The 16623-nt window shown below is 43.2% G+C and overlaps 1 protein-coding gene across 1 annotated transcript in view; it reads right to left on the bottom strand.

Annotated features, from left to right (window-relative positions):
* LOC113254133 (uncharacterized) overlaps nucleotides 1-16307 on the bottom strand; it is a 70640-nt gene extending 54333 nt beyond the window's left edge. Inside the window, exon 1 of the mRNA XM_026497387.4 lies at nucleotides 16196-16307. Within this exon, the coding sequence (XP_026353172.2) occupies nucleotides 16196-16307 (112 nt within the window). The remainder of the gene's footprint in view (nucleotides 1-16195) is intronic.
* Nucleotides 16308-16623: the final 316 nt, after the last annotated feature.

The following is a 16623-nucleotide window of genomic DNA, read 5'->3' as shown; positions in this document are numbered from 1 at the left end:
TCCTTTCTTTCAAATTCACTCGCTTGGTTTAATTTTTCTAAGTGCCTTTCTCCACTAGCTTTCAAATAAATTATTTACCCCTCTGAAATGTTTTAAACATCAACCCAGCCAAAGCTGATGTAAGTGAACCCAGAGGAATTGACAACACAAAATGAAAGGTGGTTTTTTTTTTTCTTAAATGGGGCTAGAGAAACACAAGGAAAAATTGATAGAATAACCTTAATTCTCCATTTAGCCTTAATTCTCCATTCAGGAGGGGAGATGAGTGCAAGACAAACTGGGGCATGATGACATTTTCCTAGATTTTTCCTTTGCTTCCAGGAGTCAAAGTATAGCATATCTGTGCCTGTTTTTTTTTCTAAGTTTGCTAACCTACAAAAATTACTTGTCATATAGAAGAGTGTTAGGGTATTTTGTCGAAAAAGGAAATATTGCAACAGCGTACAGTATTTCGTGTGACTGAGTTAGCATATAGGATTTAATTAAAGAAACTTGAAAAAACAAAAGGCATAAATTCCACAAGTTTTTATTTTGTGGCAGATGACCAAGGACACAAAAAAATGAACTGTGATTTTCCTCAGGTTCACGAAGCAAGAATGAAAATTTTCGGACTTTGACTTTTACCTTAAAATAAATGCAGAAACGGGGACAGTTTTGGCCAGAAAGGGGATTATGGACTGGGTGTGTTCCCACCTCGATTTAGAAAAATGCTCCTGGAGGATGAACAATAAACCTTTTAAGTCTCTCTCACCGCAGCTGTGCACAAAGGAGCAAGAAAGATGTAGCAAACACAGCAGAGGCTGAGAACGAACGGGCCAGAGCTGCTTCTTGGAAGCAAGTGTGGGCGAAGCAATGGAGTGGGATCTGTCCCCACAAGAATGTTTACATCTTCGTTTAACCAGAGACTCCAGCCAAAGAAACACCTCCGGGGACTAGGAATCAGGATTCTTTTTAATGCTTCAGCTTGTAATGAACTGCTAAAGAAATAAAGTAAATACAGGAAGAGAGAACCCACCTTCTTTTCCTGCCCTCCGACCGCAGATCCCTGGTTTCAGGGTGAGAAGTGACCTTGGAATTCACAGAGTCCATCTCTTCCACCTTATTTCATCATTGAGAAAACTGAGGCCCACAGGAAGTTTTTTCCAATCTTCTCATCTCCCGCCAATACCCCGGCGTGGTCACTCGCTAAGCCCCCTCTGCTTGTTACAGCTCCAACACCGGTCTGGAACCCTCTTAGAACTTAGATTCTGGTCAGCAGAGTCCTTAGATGAATTAACAAACCACCAACAAGCCACTTACTCCCTTTCACACACACACACACACACACACACACACGCACACACGCACATGCAAGCTCAAAAACCCGCTCACAAAGGACAAGAGCAAGAACGAATCCCTCACCTAGATAGCAGAGTGACTACAGGCTGCATCAACACAATGGAGTTACTGTGACAGCACAGGACTGGAGACTGCTGCTGTACAGAATGGGAGACTAAAGTAATACCCAGGAGGAAAAGGCAGTTAAAAAATTCTCTTTATTTGCAGTGGAGAAACCTGACATACATCAATGTGATAAGTCCTGTCGCTAGGGCGTACTGTTGATATGATGTGATGAAAATGGCACTCTGCCTCCGTGGCCTTTTCCCAAAAACGCGTAACCCCAGTCTAATCATAAGAAAAAGATCAGACAAATCCTAAGTATCTACAAGTACTTGACCGGCCCTCCTCAGAACCGTCAAGGCCATCAAAACCAAGGAAAGTCAGGACGCTGATACAGCCAAGAGGCGTCTAAGGAGTCGTGACTAACTGGCATCCTGGACGGGATCATGGGACAGGAAAAAGACATGAGGTAAAAACTAAGGAAATCTGAATGAAGTATGGACTTTGGTTAATAATAACGTATCAATATTGGTTTGTTGTTTGTAACAAATGTAGCACACTAACATAAGACGTTCGTAATAGGGGGACCTGAGTGCAGAGTATATGAGAACTCTACATTATCTTTCTGATTGCTTTGTAAATCTAAAACAGTTCTGAGACAAAATGTTTATTTAAAAAATTCTCTTTGGGGCACCTGGGTGGCTCAGTCGTTAAGCGTCTGCCTTCAACTCAGGTCATGATCCCAGGGTCCTGGGATCAAGCCCCGCATCAGGCTCCTTGCTCTGCAGGAAGCCTGCTTCTCCCTCTCCCACTCCCCCTGCTTGTCTTCTTTCTCTCGCTGTCTCTCTGTCAAATAAATAGATAAAATCTTAAATATATCTATATCTTTTTTAAAAAATTCTATTCATATAGTACATACACTGGTGCTTCTGAAGTCAGAAAGATCAGCTTACAGTCTAGTTTCTGCTTCTTAACTTATCACCCTGGACGACTCTTGCCTTCTTTTTCCTTCCTTGTCTCTAATGATTGTAGAAACTGAAGGGGATCCAGATACTTCATCCTGAAATAAGCCACTTTGGCATAAGGATTATTTTTATTGTTTTAAACTAAAGGCAACTGAGAAACAGCAGACATAGGAAGAGCTCTCTGCCCTCCCCCCTCCTCTGCCTAAAAGCGGGGCATAAATTCTCCTTCACAGAAGTGACATAAATTTCCATTTGTAAAGCTGTTTCTCTCTCCCATACCAGGAAGAGAAACAGCTTAATCATTGCAGAGGGCGCCTGGAGTTGGAGTCAGCACAGCAAATCTTACTAAACAACCCTTGTCCACCACACAGTTCCCAGTCAACTTCCCACACTTGACTGTCCTTCAGAGCCCCAACACCATTTTCCTTTATCTAATCACTTCTCCACAATTTATTATTCTTTGTTAAAATAATAGATAAGCCCCCAAATCTAACCACTTCTTTGGGTTTTCACATCCTTCCTGTGAAGCCCCCATGCATATAACCATATTAATAAAATCTGTCTGCCTTTTCTGCTGTTAACCTGTCTTTTGTCAGTTTAAATCACAGGCCCTCATTCCAGAACATGAGGATAGAGGAACAGTTTTTGTTCCCCCCAAATCAAGTGAGATGAGTGAACTATATGTGGGATTGTAACTAAGAACGCTGGAAGCTTCAAATTATTTCCTATTTGTACGACTGATAAGTACCTTCTTTAGAATTCAATTTCCTCATCTTTTAAAAACATTTATTGAAATTCGATTTCATTAACATATATTATATTATTAGTTCCAGAGATAGAATTCAATTTCCCCATCTTTAATCTAGAGGTGATCACAGTACCTTTATCTCAAAGAGATGTTGTTAGCAATAGATGAGATGATGCTGATGGAAAATGCCCAACTCAGTCCAGGACATGTGAGCCGTTATCATACACAGTCAGTCCCTGCTGCACAGTTGACCCTCAGTCAGAGCTCATTCCTTTTTCTTGGCTCTCTGGTAGAGGCACAGCAGGGGCAATTTCTGGCCCCCAGCTTTGTTAGTTTAAAAAACACATTTTATCCATCCAGTTGGGTGTGACTGGGTCCAGGGAAACTGAGTCATCTTAACCAAACTTTCAAGAGATTAGCTCACAAACCAGCAGGCTAATGTATTGAGTTTCCTGGGAAATATAACAGTCAAAGAGACTGCGTCTGGCTGTGAAGCTGGTTCCTCCCAGTTGGAACATCCTTTGAGGCTCATTTCAGGTTCAAAAGCCTGCTCAAGAAGGACTGGGATGGGATGCGAAGAAGGCTATGGTCTCAGTGGAATATATAGCCAGCTCTTGGGAATTTATGTTCCTAGTCACTGTTATGAGCTGAATTGTGTCCCCTCAAAACTCACATGTTGAAATCCTACCCCTCAGTACCTCAGAGTGTGACTATATTTGGAGGTGAGGCCTATAAAGAGGTAAGTAATGTAAAAGGAAGTCATTAGGGTGGGCTGCCTTCCAATATGACTGGTGTCCATATAAAACGAGCACAGAGGGAAGACCACATGAGGACACAGGGAGAAGGAGGCCATCTGCAAGCCAAGGAAGAAGAAACCAAAAACTGCTGATACCTTGGTCTTACACTTCTTCTAGCTTCCAGAACTAGGGAAAAATTAATTTCTGTTGTGTAAGCCACCCAGCCCGTGGTACTTTGTGATGGCAGTTCTCACAGAGTACCCCCCATTGCAGAGAAACGTTTAGATGGTGTGGCACAAATTCTACCTCCTACCCAATTCCCTTTTTCAGCTCTCCTTCTCAGACTGTAAGTACAGCCTCTCCTGGGACACGTTACCATTCATATGTACAAACAACCTTGTGTCTAGACTTACTTGTATAGATATTTATTTGTCTAAATAAACTTATAGACATATGTACAAGCAGAAAATCAGAATCCCTTGTTGAAATGAAGAAAATACTCCAGTATGGAGCTTGCCAAAGTAGATTTGTCTACAAAAAATGATTCCAGGGGTGCCTGGGTGGCTCAGTCAGTTAAGCGTCTACCTTCAGCTCAGGTCATGATCCCAGGGTCCTGGGATCAAGTCATGCTTCCGGCTCCCTGCTCAGCGGGGAATCTGCTTCTCCCTCTCCCTCTGCTCCTCCCCCTGCTCGTGCCTTCTCTCTCTCTCTCTCAAATAAATAAATAAAATCTTTATAAAAAAATGATTCCATAGTAAAACAGATTTGGAAATACTAAATTCCATAGCTTCTCTTCAAAGTCCACAATATAGATCAATACATTAAAGGTTTTGAGAAACCCTACAATCATGAATGTGTTTCAACATTATTTAATCCAGTACTTGTAGAATTTATTTGGCCATGAAACTCTTTCTTCTAAGTTTCTATTTTCAGTTCACTTTGAGAAACGTTGCTCTGGTCCAATGCGTCCCACTAACCCACCATCATTTAAATGTGTTATTTCCACAGGAGTCGGTTAGTGTCATTCTTCTTATTCCCACAGTTTTCGTTTTTCAGAGGGCAACATTTCTTGGCTATCTTCCCAGATTCCCAAACTTTGCTCACACAGTACAGAAAAATAAAATTCTCCTTGCAAAGCAAGGTAAAAAGGAAACAAATCATTTGAGCTAATGTCATTATCTTGTTGCATCAATTAGCTCTGGAAGTTTTGCCAGGAACCTAGAGAATATGAGAAGACAAGAGAAGACAAGAAGCTCCCATTTAGGGCACCCAGCTGGCTTGCACGGTGGAGTGTGTGACTCTTGCTCTCAGGGTGGTAAGTTTGAGCCCCATGTTGGGTGTAGAGATTACTTAAAAATAAAATCTTAAAAAAAAAGAAAAGAAAAAGAAGCTCCCACATGATGAAATGTACTTTTTTTTTTTTTAAGATTTTGTTTATTTATTTGATAGAGAGCGAGAGCACAAGCAATGGGAGCAGCAGGCAGAGGGAGAGGGAGAAGCAGGCTCCCCTCAGAGCAGGGGGAACCTGATGTGGGACTTAATCCCAGGACCCCGGGATCATGACCTGAGCTGAGCTGAAGGCAGACACGTAACCAACTGAGCCACCCAGCCACCCAAAATGTACTTTTTAAAGGGTCATCTTCTCTGAGGCTTTCTGAGGATCTCTAATTACAGCTGATATTTTTAAGAGCCAGATAAATAGGATAACTTCCTGGGAAAGTGTTACCTATGTGATGCTGAAGGGGACTTTCTGGAAACTAAAACTTATCCTATCTCTGCTGGACATCTTCAATCTGAGTTTTAGATTGATGAGAGAAAAGTTAGCTCAGTGAGTTAAAAGCCATTGCTATTTATAACTGATCTTTATCTTGGTCCTTGGCCAGCTGACCAATAAAGTAATTATTCCGTTTTTGGTCTGTTCTTCACCTTCATGTCTCTTAAGACCCTGATTGCCATTTTGAATTCTGCACAGAGGAAGACAGCAGCTTCTGGAAAAACATATGACCCCCTCGAGAGTGAATAATGAACGATTTATTTTCTAAAATGAGTGAGCTAGGATGTAACTTACAAACCTGCTGAATTCCTCGGTGGAATTACAAATAGAATTAGAGAAGGTGCCCAGAATATTAGAATTGAAAGAGAAAATGATGGATGTTGCATCCCATACAACATCCACCCCCCTCCCATTTCTCTGTTAATAGAAGAGGAGACTTGGGACCGGACTGCAAGGGAGGGTGTGTGGTACCCAGCAAATGCAGGTACGGTCGTGGAGAGCTGGCTTCCAGTTGAGCGTGGCTCCTTGCCAGCTGGGGAACCTAAGCCATCAGTCAACCCCTCTGCGGAACCTGCAGTCATTGCCGCTGTGTCCTCCTTCATGGGTAGTCACACGGAGGAAAGTAAGGTCAGGTGCGTTTGTAACTGGCCGACTTCTACGGGAGAGGTTGCAAACTGATGGCCTGTCATTTTCCTGATGTGTTTTCCTGGAATTTATTATAGCCTCAGCTCTTAACTTAGGCGGCTGTTACTTGAAAATCTTGCCATTTATGACCACATGGATGGACCTAGAGGGTATAATGTTAAGTGAAATAAGTCAGACAGAGAAAGGCAAATATCATATGATGTCACTCATGTGTGGAATCCAAAACACAAGACAAACGAAGCCAAACAGAAACAGACTCATAATACAAGGAACAAACGGGAGGTTTGACAGAGGAGAGGGAGGTGGGAAGATGGGTGAGTAGGGGAAGGGGACTGAGGCACAAACTTGCAGTTATAAAATAAATAAGTCACAGGGGTGAAAAGTACAGCAGAGGGAATACAGTCAATAATATTGTAATAACTTTTTATGACGAATGGTAACAACACTCATGGTGGGGAGCATTTCCTAATGTGTATAAATGTCAAATCACTATGTTGTACACCTAAAACTAATATAATGTGTGTCACCTATACTTCAATTAAAAATAAATTGATTTTCCATCAGATTTTTAGATACTTTGTACAAATAAATTTATTTGTAGAAATGCAAACAGGCAGATAATCAGAACCCCTTGTTGAAATTAAGAAAACAAGGTCTTTCAACATTGGGCCCGCATTCCCATACACACAGAGCTCAGGAGCATTCCCCTGTTTTTGTGGGGTACCTGCTCTCCAGGTTACATCAGTGCCCATCCTACCCGTTTGTTAATGAGACTTGTGTGGTACAGAGAGGCTTTGGATTTCTTAACGTCTGTAAGAGAGTGAGTGCAATATTGGGAGTCAGGATATCTGCACTCCAACTTCTTCCTGGACATAACGTAACATTTCTTTACACTGAGGTTGGAGATTTGATTTAATTACAAATCCATAATCACTGACAACATTGAACTTTACCTGATCCCTATTCTTCTGGAAAACAGAGAGGATTAATCCTCCCCACCTTTTGTTTCCTGAAATCCTCCACCCTTCTGTGTTACTGGAAAGGACTCCTGTAGAAAACTACCCCTTCCCCTTAGGTGAGCCGTGCAAACACTTCCTTGTTTACCCATGAGAGAGCCAGACACAGTCCCTTCAAATTCCTATTCTTCGTCTTGTTAAAAAACAAAATTCAACTGAGTAAATTTGAAGATCTGTTTGGCTTTACTCAACAATTCATGAATTGGGCAACATCCCATCTAACAAATAGAAAATTGCTCCCAAGAGCTGTGCAAATTGGGAGATTTTTATAGGCAGAAGGGGTTGGGTCAAGGATGTTACTAGCAAAGAATGGATTGTTTCAGGCAAGGTCACCTTCCTCTGGGGGATGGCAGGGGTCTATCAGGCAGATTTCCTCCCTAGTGCTGACCAGGAAATTCCAGACAGACTGGTTAAGATTATATTCCTGGAAAAGGCTGAAACTGCGGTTAGGTTAGGTATGAAGTCTCGGTTTGGTGATGTGGTCTTACTCAAGTGACTCCATTTCGGGCCTGTTGTCTCTTTAATAGTCTCAGAAATGGTTGGATGAATTGATCCCTCCCCAATGGGGGAAGAAGAATTACCTCTGCCTTCAAGATCCTTCTAGGTGGACTAAGAATCAAATTGACATGAGACAGGTTAACAGACATGGAAATTCCAGAGACACTCCGGAAAAATGAGTATACATGTCACTCTGAACTACGGAGAAGGGGGCAGGGCTCTGGGACTTCAAAGGGAAGGAATGCAATTCACAGGAAAATGAAAAAGAGTAAATGTTTGGTAAACAAGTGTCTGCTGGGCCACTCAGAAGCCATGGGACATAGAGGACTTTAATCACACAGGCCTTGCTGCGTTCCTCCCTGTCTCCCATACCTAGAGTTCATGTCCTAGTGTAGTTATCTATGGTGACAGTTCTGTCCCTGGAGTAGGCTCTCTATCCAAATGCTTCAAAGCAATTGTGGGGGAGCAAAAATTTTCTTCCTGAGTCTTTTGAGCCTTGACTGGGTTCAGTTTAGCATAATCTGCATGCCAAAGTGGGCTATCTTAAGGCAGCTTGCCCTTGGCCCCTACACCACCACCCCTCCAAAAACCCCAACTAACTAGACACAGATATAATTTTTTTTTTTTTGATCGGCTCACTGACTGGGGCTTCCCCTGAGGATAGAAGCAACTCCAACTGTAAAATCACCCCACCTATAATTTGCCGACTCCTCCCTATAAAAGTCTTAGGGGAAACCACTCTGCAGAGGCACTCTGATCTGGACATCTAGAAGGCTCTTTCTATTGCAACAGTCTGACTAAAATCCATTTCCTTACCTTACTTGTTCAAGTTTATTTGCTTTTGACACCCTGGTTCCTGAAAACTGTATAGGACCTTTGCACAGAGCAAGAATCCTATTGAGCATTTCAGACATCACTGAATCACAGTGTTGGACAGTGGTTGAGTGTTCTCCTAGCTTACGAGCTGTTGGAGAAAGGGAAACTCTAAGGAGGTAGGAAGGGAGAGCAGGACAAATCTGGAGATATTTTGAAGAGAAGAGTGGAAGGTGTGTCTTTGTGATGGGCAGAAAATTCTCTAAAAGTCATTTCCATTCACTCAAGACAATTCTATAAGCTAAGACTTACCATCTCCATTTCATCTCACTCCTCCCACCCTCTGAAAAATCTCTAGTTTCCTCTCTATGGTGTGTCCTTCATGCCACCTCCAGTTACCCAATCAAAATCCAGCCCTAATCACTGCACTGATCTAATCAAAAGACTGTGGCTATTCTCCATTGCCTTTGGGGTCAAGACCATAGGGTGGCACAGAAGATGCTTCACAACTTGATCCTATCCAGTCTTTCCCGTAGCATCCCTCCACCCATCCTCAAGTCACACCCTTCCCGAATACAGCAAAATGAATGAAGCATCCAACTTAACAGCGAGGGCTCCAGGGGAGGCCTGAGCTCTACGCCCCATATTGGAACTCTGGCAGACCTCCAGGAGCTCTGTTTACTGAGAAACAAGTAACCCTGAGAGAAACAGGAGAAAAACAATGTTGGAGCTCTTGTTAATCCCAGGAACCAGGCATTGAGGCTGTCCCACTGTGGACGGTGCACGGAATCTGCTGGCTATTAAGGGAGAGAGACCCTGCAAGGATTGTGGAAAGAGTGTCCTGCTTCCTAGGAAACCCGGCATAAGCCAAAGGACAGCCTCCGGTTCTCTGATTCTAACCTCTCCATGTCTTTGAGCTATTTTACAACCTTTTCAGTTGTAAGTAGTTGATAGTAATGTAAAATGTTCTCATGAACATGCAAATTTTGTCCTGATAGAGGTCCAGTTGATTTCCCTAGCTCCTGTGGAAAAACCAGTTTGCTTCCATTTACATATTAATTTCAATATTTCTGATCTATAAATACATCTGTTCTTAGAATTATAATGCCTGCCTGGCTCCTTCATTGATATATGAGTAGTTAAACCTTTAACATATACATACAATCGATCCTTGAACAACACGGGGGGGGGGGGGGGGGGTGTGGTTAGGGACACTGACACCCAGAGTCAAAAATGGACATGTAACTTTTGACTGCCTCCAAAACTTTACTGTTGACCAGGAGCCTAATGATAACAATTGATTAACACATATTTTGTGTGTTATACGTATGATCTACATTATTCTTACAATAAAGTAAGTAGAGAAAAGAAAGTGTTATTAAGAAAATCATAAGGAAGAGAAAATACATTTGAAATACAGTACTCCACTGTGACAAAATCTCTGTGTAAGTGGACCCATGCAGTTTAAACCAATGTTGTTCAAGAGCGAACTCTGTGTGTGTGTGTGTGTGTGTGTGTGTGTGTGTGTGTGTGTGATGGTTTTAATTTTAATTATCTTTTAATAGAGGGTTAGATGCTCTCTGGTCCTACCCCAAATTCTAAATCTACCCAGAGACAAGTTGTCTCAGCATCTGAGGCAGTCACAAGAGATGGAGGGTTGATGTCACTATGCTGGGACTGAAAAAATGAGTCGTGAAACATCATGGAAGACGACCTTCCCCTCAGGAGCAGCTCCAGCAGCTCGGCAGACCCCAGCACCAACAGGTGGAGGATCCGTGCCCAGGTCAGTGAGCAGGGGGGCGGCAACGGCGGTCAGCTTCTGTGCCACACCAGTGGTGGGTTAAGGAGAGCTGTGTCTAAGCACGCTGACAGACATCACACCCAGCCGTGGACAGAAGGCAAGCCTGGAGGCCTGAAGAATGGATGAGCCTGGGAGCCCAGGGGGCCTCAAACCTGCAGGGTTTTCTAGTTGTCATTGTTAAATGTTCCCCACATTCTTTGAATTTCCTCCTTAAGGCAGACAGGGGACTGGGGAGGAAAGAAAGGATTAGGTTACTTTGGTGCTGTATTCAAGGTGTTCTTGTGATCCTGATGTGGGAAACAAAGGCAGAAGAAAAACTATTTAATTTTCTTACTACCTACCGCCCATTGACAAGTCCTTGAAACAGGCAGAGTCACTTTCCTCTAGGGACCCACCTGCCTCGATGTTAATACTTTGCTAAGGGCAAAAGGCAATCTTAGCCGGACCCCCAGGATTAGGCTAAAGTAAGTCTACTTTAACATATAAACATTGCTTTAGAAATTTCCTTTATCTCTAAACCCCCCAATATATGTGTTGGCAATCATCCCCCAAGCATATGGCCCACTGATATACACCTGAAGGGTCTCAGGACTCAGGTTTTATTAGACAGTAATTAATCACCTTTTCTTAACAATAGCTAGCCCCCTCAAGGTCCTGGAAACCTTGTTTCCAAAATTCCCTAGAGACTTAGGCTATCCCTAGCAGCCTCCCAGCTTGAGAGTATATAACGGGCCACTCCTTCTGCCCACGGGTCCAGTCCCTGTGCTTTATTAAGACCACCTTTTTGCACCAAAGATGTCTCAAGAATTCTTTCTTGGCAGTCAGCTTCAACCCTAACGTCTTTCCTACATCAGTTTTAGGACTCATTATTAAAGAATCCAGGATACCAGGTTATGTAGGAAAGCAAGTATCTTATGATATAGAATATATGCTCTTGAGATGCCCATCTGTTGAGCTCACCCCTTACTCAAACAACCCTCCCCAAGCACACTAGTATCCATACCAGTTATCAATCAAAGGCTGTGGTCAGTCTCTCATCTGCTGGCAGGGACTGTCAACGTATCTGCCATTTTCAGATGACATCTGTGACTATGAAAGACTACGATGCGATCAATTTCAAAATGAAATCGCAAGTCTTCTGAAAGATGTGGGTGTGTGAAACGATGAGTCTGACCCTAGAGAAGTGTTTGAATCATGTGCAAAGCCATGGCAGGCAGGAAGAGATAGTTAATAACAGAGAGGGGAAAAAAAACTGACCAAATTTGGCAGACACTGTAGGTGACTCATTCAACATCTCCCACCCCCTTCTTTTCCTGCCTGTCTCTACTTTAGAAGCTGGAAAAGCTGAAATAACCTTTCTCCCTGTCTTTCCTGCAGCCAGTGAGAACTGGACTGCCCAAGGTCAAATGTGGCTTCACCTCTTCCTAACTACATGATCCTGAGCAAGTCATTTCGCTCTCTTTCCCTCAGTTTGCTCATCTGTAAAATGCATCTGCCTTTTCGGAATTGTTCTGAGGATTAAATGAATTAATATATGCAAGGCCCTAAGAGTTCCTGGTGAAGAAAACAAAAATGCTAACTCAGGGGTACCTGGCTCTTGTTAGAGGATGCAACTCTTGGTCTTGGGGTCATGAGTTCAAGCCCCATGGGGGCCATAGAGCCTACTTAAAAAAAAAAAAAGCAACACTAACTCAAAAAGATATCTGCACCCCCCTGTTTGCTGCACTATTATTTACAATGGCCAAGATATGGGAGCAACCTAAGTGTCCACTGATGGATGAATGGATAAAAAAGAGGTGATATATATATGCATGTGACACATACACAGAATGGAATACTACTCAGCCATAAAAAAAGAGAATGAAATCTTGCCATTTTCAACACAAGTGGATGGACTTGACGGTATTATGCTAAGTGAAATAAGTTAGACAGAGAAAGACAAACACTATATGATCTTACTTTTAAGCGGAATTTACAACAACAAAGACACCAAGCAGATAGATATGGGGAATGGACTGATGGTTGCTAGAGGTGGGAGGTGGACAACATGGGTGAAGGGAGCCAAAAATTACAAACTTCGAGTCATAACATAAATAAGTCATGGGGATGTAAAGTACAGCATGGTGACTGTAGTTAATAATACTATGTTGTGAGGCGCCTGGGTGGCACAGCGGTTAAGCGTCTGCCTTCGGCTCAGGGCGTGATCCTGGCGTTATGGGATCGAGCCCCACATCAGGCTCCTCCGCTAGGAGCCTGCTTCTTCCTCTCCCACTCCCCCTGCTTGTGTTCCCTCTCTCTCGCTGGCTGTCTCTATCTCTGTCGAATAAATAAATAAAATCTTTAAAAAAAAATAATACTATGTTGTATATTTGAAAGTTGCTAAGAGAAAAAAATTTTTAATTCTTGTTATAAGAAAAAAAATCTGCAACTGTATGTGATGATGGATATTAACTAGACTTACCACGGTGATCATTTCTCAATACATACATATTAAATCATGATGTTGTACACCTGAAACTGATATAATGGTGTTTGTGCAATTATACCTTAATTAAAAACAAACAAAAAAGAATAGTTCCTGGCAAATAGCAAGTGCTCAGTAAGTGTGAACAGGAGTCTCGCTGACCTAGAAGGAGGGTCACATGCATGTACACCTCTTGGTGTGGAGGTGAGGAGACACGATTAACAGTCCCAAAGACTGCATATTTTGGAGGAGGTGTGGTTTGCCGAAACAAATTCTGCATGCTGGGCTGGCTAGCACACTAGAGGTCCGCCAGCTCTGCTGAATCACTAGCAGCTCAGGGCGATTGTCCGAAGTCATGCACTCCCCAGCGGCTCAAGGAGAAGGTATATAACCCCCGGACTGTTGAATTCCAGACTCATCACCACTGCACCCTCGGAAGGCTAGTCCAGAGCCAAACAAGTTTAGAAAGTTCTTTTCTTCCTCTCCTGATATTCCTTTTACCTTTTCCAATGCTTAATTTTCTCAGGCTTAATTTTCTCAGCGCTGTATTTATTCACACAAAATTGTGATAAACACTCCTCTCCCATCTGTAATGTTAATCTGGAGCTATCTGGAAGGCATAATCTTGCCAACACTTGGTTGGGTATACATCATCATTAGCAGAACAATTCCGCCCCCCTTCAGCCACATTTGTCAAGTTCCTACTGTTTTCTTGGCTAGAATTTTTCTCCCTCAGTAATTCTTCTTGGTAAGCCCCTCAGTTTCTTCCATCTTGCTGACTGTGTTTCCTTCATATTCCCTCAGTTTTCCTGCCCCCTACCCCAGATTCTTTAGGGACTCAGGCTGGCTTTTGCTCACCAAAGGGCAGTCTGGCTGAATGCGCGTATCCCATTCCTTGGCTACTCTCGATCCCTTGGCCGTGAGCTTCCCCTAGAGCACGGTGATGAGTAATCGCACCCAAATCTCTAGCAAAAGCAGTGCCAAGAACTAACAGGAGGCCCTCTGAGCATAAAATTACAATTTCAAGCTGAGGAAATGTTTCTCTAATCATTTCCTGCCTTTCTCAATTCCTTCCATCCCATCTATAATCATCCTCCCTAAAGATAAAAATAAAATAAAATAAAATCTGGTTATAGAATTTCTGAACTTTAAACACATCTATTGAAACACAGGTTGTAAAGCTTCCATTTTGTACAAATTCTCATTTTGAAGAGAATAGATATGCAATCCATCTGTGAAATTCATAAAGCAGAACATTATTTCATTAATAGGCAGGCTAATTCAATGTAGACATATGAAAAGGACCATGAGGAATAGTATCCAGCAAAATATATGGAGCATGAAATAGTGAAATCGTATTAGCAGCACTCTAAAGTTGAGTCTCTAAAAGCAGCATAAACAGGAAAGGCATGCTGGCGATTTAGGGAAGGGATTTCTCTGTTGTCATTTTTGTGGTCAGTGATACTATGACATTACTGTTCAAAGCATAATTTCTAACTTAAAATATTATGGACAAGGAAACAATTCACAAAAGAAGATATACCAAAGGCTTAAGCGCGTGGAAAAAATGTTCAACATCATTAGTCGTCGGGGCAATGCAAATAAAAACCACAACGAGATATACTAGAACGACTAAAATTAAGAAGACTGACAATCCAAAGTATTGCCAAAAATGTAGAACAACTGGAACTCTAGTTTTCCTCTCTGGTGGAGATGAAAAATGGTACAGCTATTTTGGAATACAGTTTGGCAGTTTCGTAAGAAACATACTCTCACCTTGTAACCCAGTCATTCAACTCCTAGATATTTATGAAGCGAAATGAAATCAAATGTCCACACAAGGATTTATACACAAATGTTCTTAGCAGTTTTATTCATAATAGCCACTCATTGTAAAGAACCCAGACGCCCACCAGCAGGTGAATGGATAAAACATGATATACCCACACAAGGGACCAGCAAAAAAGGGACAAGCTACTGATACACGTAACAAGGATAAATCTCAAAATCATCATGTGGAATGAAAGAAGCCAGACACAAAAGAGTATATGCCATATAATTCCACATGTATAAAATTCTAAACAATGCAAACTTATCTCTAGTGGCAGAGTGAAGATGCCCATCGCCCACACTCTCGAACCGTTCCCTCTCTGCCGCCCCTCTCCCCCAGACAGCCGAAAAAACCCACATCTGTAGCTGCCATCGGGCACATGTCATCGCTAAGCACTTCACATTATCTCATTTCATTTACTACAACAACTACATAAGGCAGGTAGTGTTGAGATCCCCGTTACATAGAAGAGAAAACTAGGCCTCAAAGGATTTGTGCGATGAACCCAAGCTACGTTGCTAGTTATTAGCAGAGCTGGGATTATGAACCAGACATTTTGACTCCAGAGCCATTTTTAACCACCCTACTCCTTGACATGGAAATCCATTGTTCAGTTAAAACGACCCTCATGTTTGCTAACTATCATTAAGGCACCACCTGGGGTTAAGCCTTCCCACCGTAAACCCAACTCTGGAGCTCTGGGCATCGCTGGTGCTTTGCACCCTCGGGAGGGAGGGGAACTGGTCAGAGGTAGGGAGGCCCACGTTTCCACAGAGGCTTTCCCGGCTGCCCACACCTTCCTGAATAAAGCCAGACCCAAGAAGGAACTGATCACCCCAGTGACACCCCAGAAGAAAGCACTTCAGGTTTAAAGTCTTCTCTGGGAGCATGTCTCTCACTCTTTGTGTAGAAGCCATAGCCATTTTGCCATGAACCTCTGTTTAAGAGACATTGTCGGATACTCTTACAGAGTCCAGCTTCAGGCCAAATTCCATGTGTGATTTTTTGTGCCCACATAGGCAGGCTATGTGGGGGAAGCCGCCCTCCCTGGCCAGCCTTGCTCTTGCACCCCCGCGTTCCTAGCACAGGTGCCTCCATTTGGATGTCTCCTTATCAAAGAATTGGAGAACTGTAAAGGTACTTTTCCCCACTCTGACTCAGGACTCAGTACTTTTCCACTCCTAACTCTTCCCTCCTTATACCAGGCCCTTGGGTCCACAAAACTGCCCAGACCTTTGGTCTGGGGCTCCCTCAGCAGTGAGACGGCCCCTCCCACACTCCACATCTGCACGATCCACCTGCCTCTCGACTGATGCACTGCTCCGTGGGGAAAATGGATCACTAGGAAGTTGGTGCATTCTATGGTTTATACTCTTCTTATACTATTGCAGTTAGTGACTTGACTATTTACTTTCATTTTACTTTAATGGGCTACTCCCACACCCTCTCTCAAGCTTAGCTGAGCTGCTGCAACTCTAGTCTCTAAAAACCCTGCCCCAAAGACACATTGGCCTGTGACCTACCTTTCTTCTGATCAGTCGTCTTACCTATGCCCAGTTCTTCTGTGCTTCCGTCTTTATTATAAGGCTTTGCGTGCATCTTCCTTTTTAATTCCTGCCTCTCGGAGCCGTACATGCGGCTAACTCAACGCCCAGATAGTGTCGACGCACAGCTTTCAGACCCAACATTCACGTGAATAACTCTCCGTGGGTGGTGACAGGCATCCCTCCACCTCACCTGGAGGAATCGTGTTGGCAGTGACCTCCCCCTGGGGCAGCAAGTAGTGAGGTCACCCACTGCAGCAGGTGGTGATGACTGGAGGTGTGTCCCGCGGTGGCCCCTGCCTGAGCTCGGGTGTAGCCTAGATGCTGGGGAGAGGGAGGCTCTGCGAGCTTCCAGTCTGATCGGGCATATGTGAGACCACTAAGTAGAGGCAGTCGCAAGCCACTCG

The sequence above is a fragment of the Ursus arctos genome, unplaced genomic scaffold (genome assembly GCF_023065955.2).
Source record: "Ursus arctos isolate Adak ecotype North America unplaced genomic scaffold, UrsArc2.0 scaffold_20, whole genome shotgun sequence".
Taxonomy (NCBI): domain Eukaryota; kingdom Metazoa; phylum Chordata; class Mammalia; order Carnivora; family Ursidae; genus Ursus; species Ursus arctos.
This window is presented reverse-complemented; position numbering and strand designations above follow the sequence as displayed.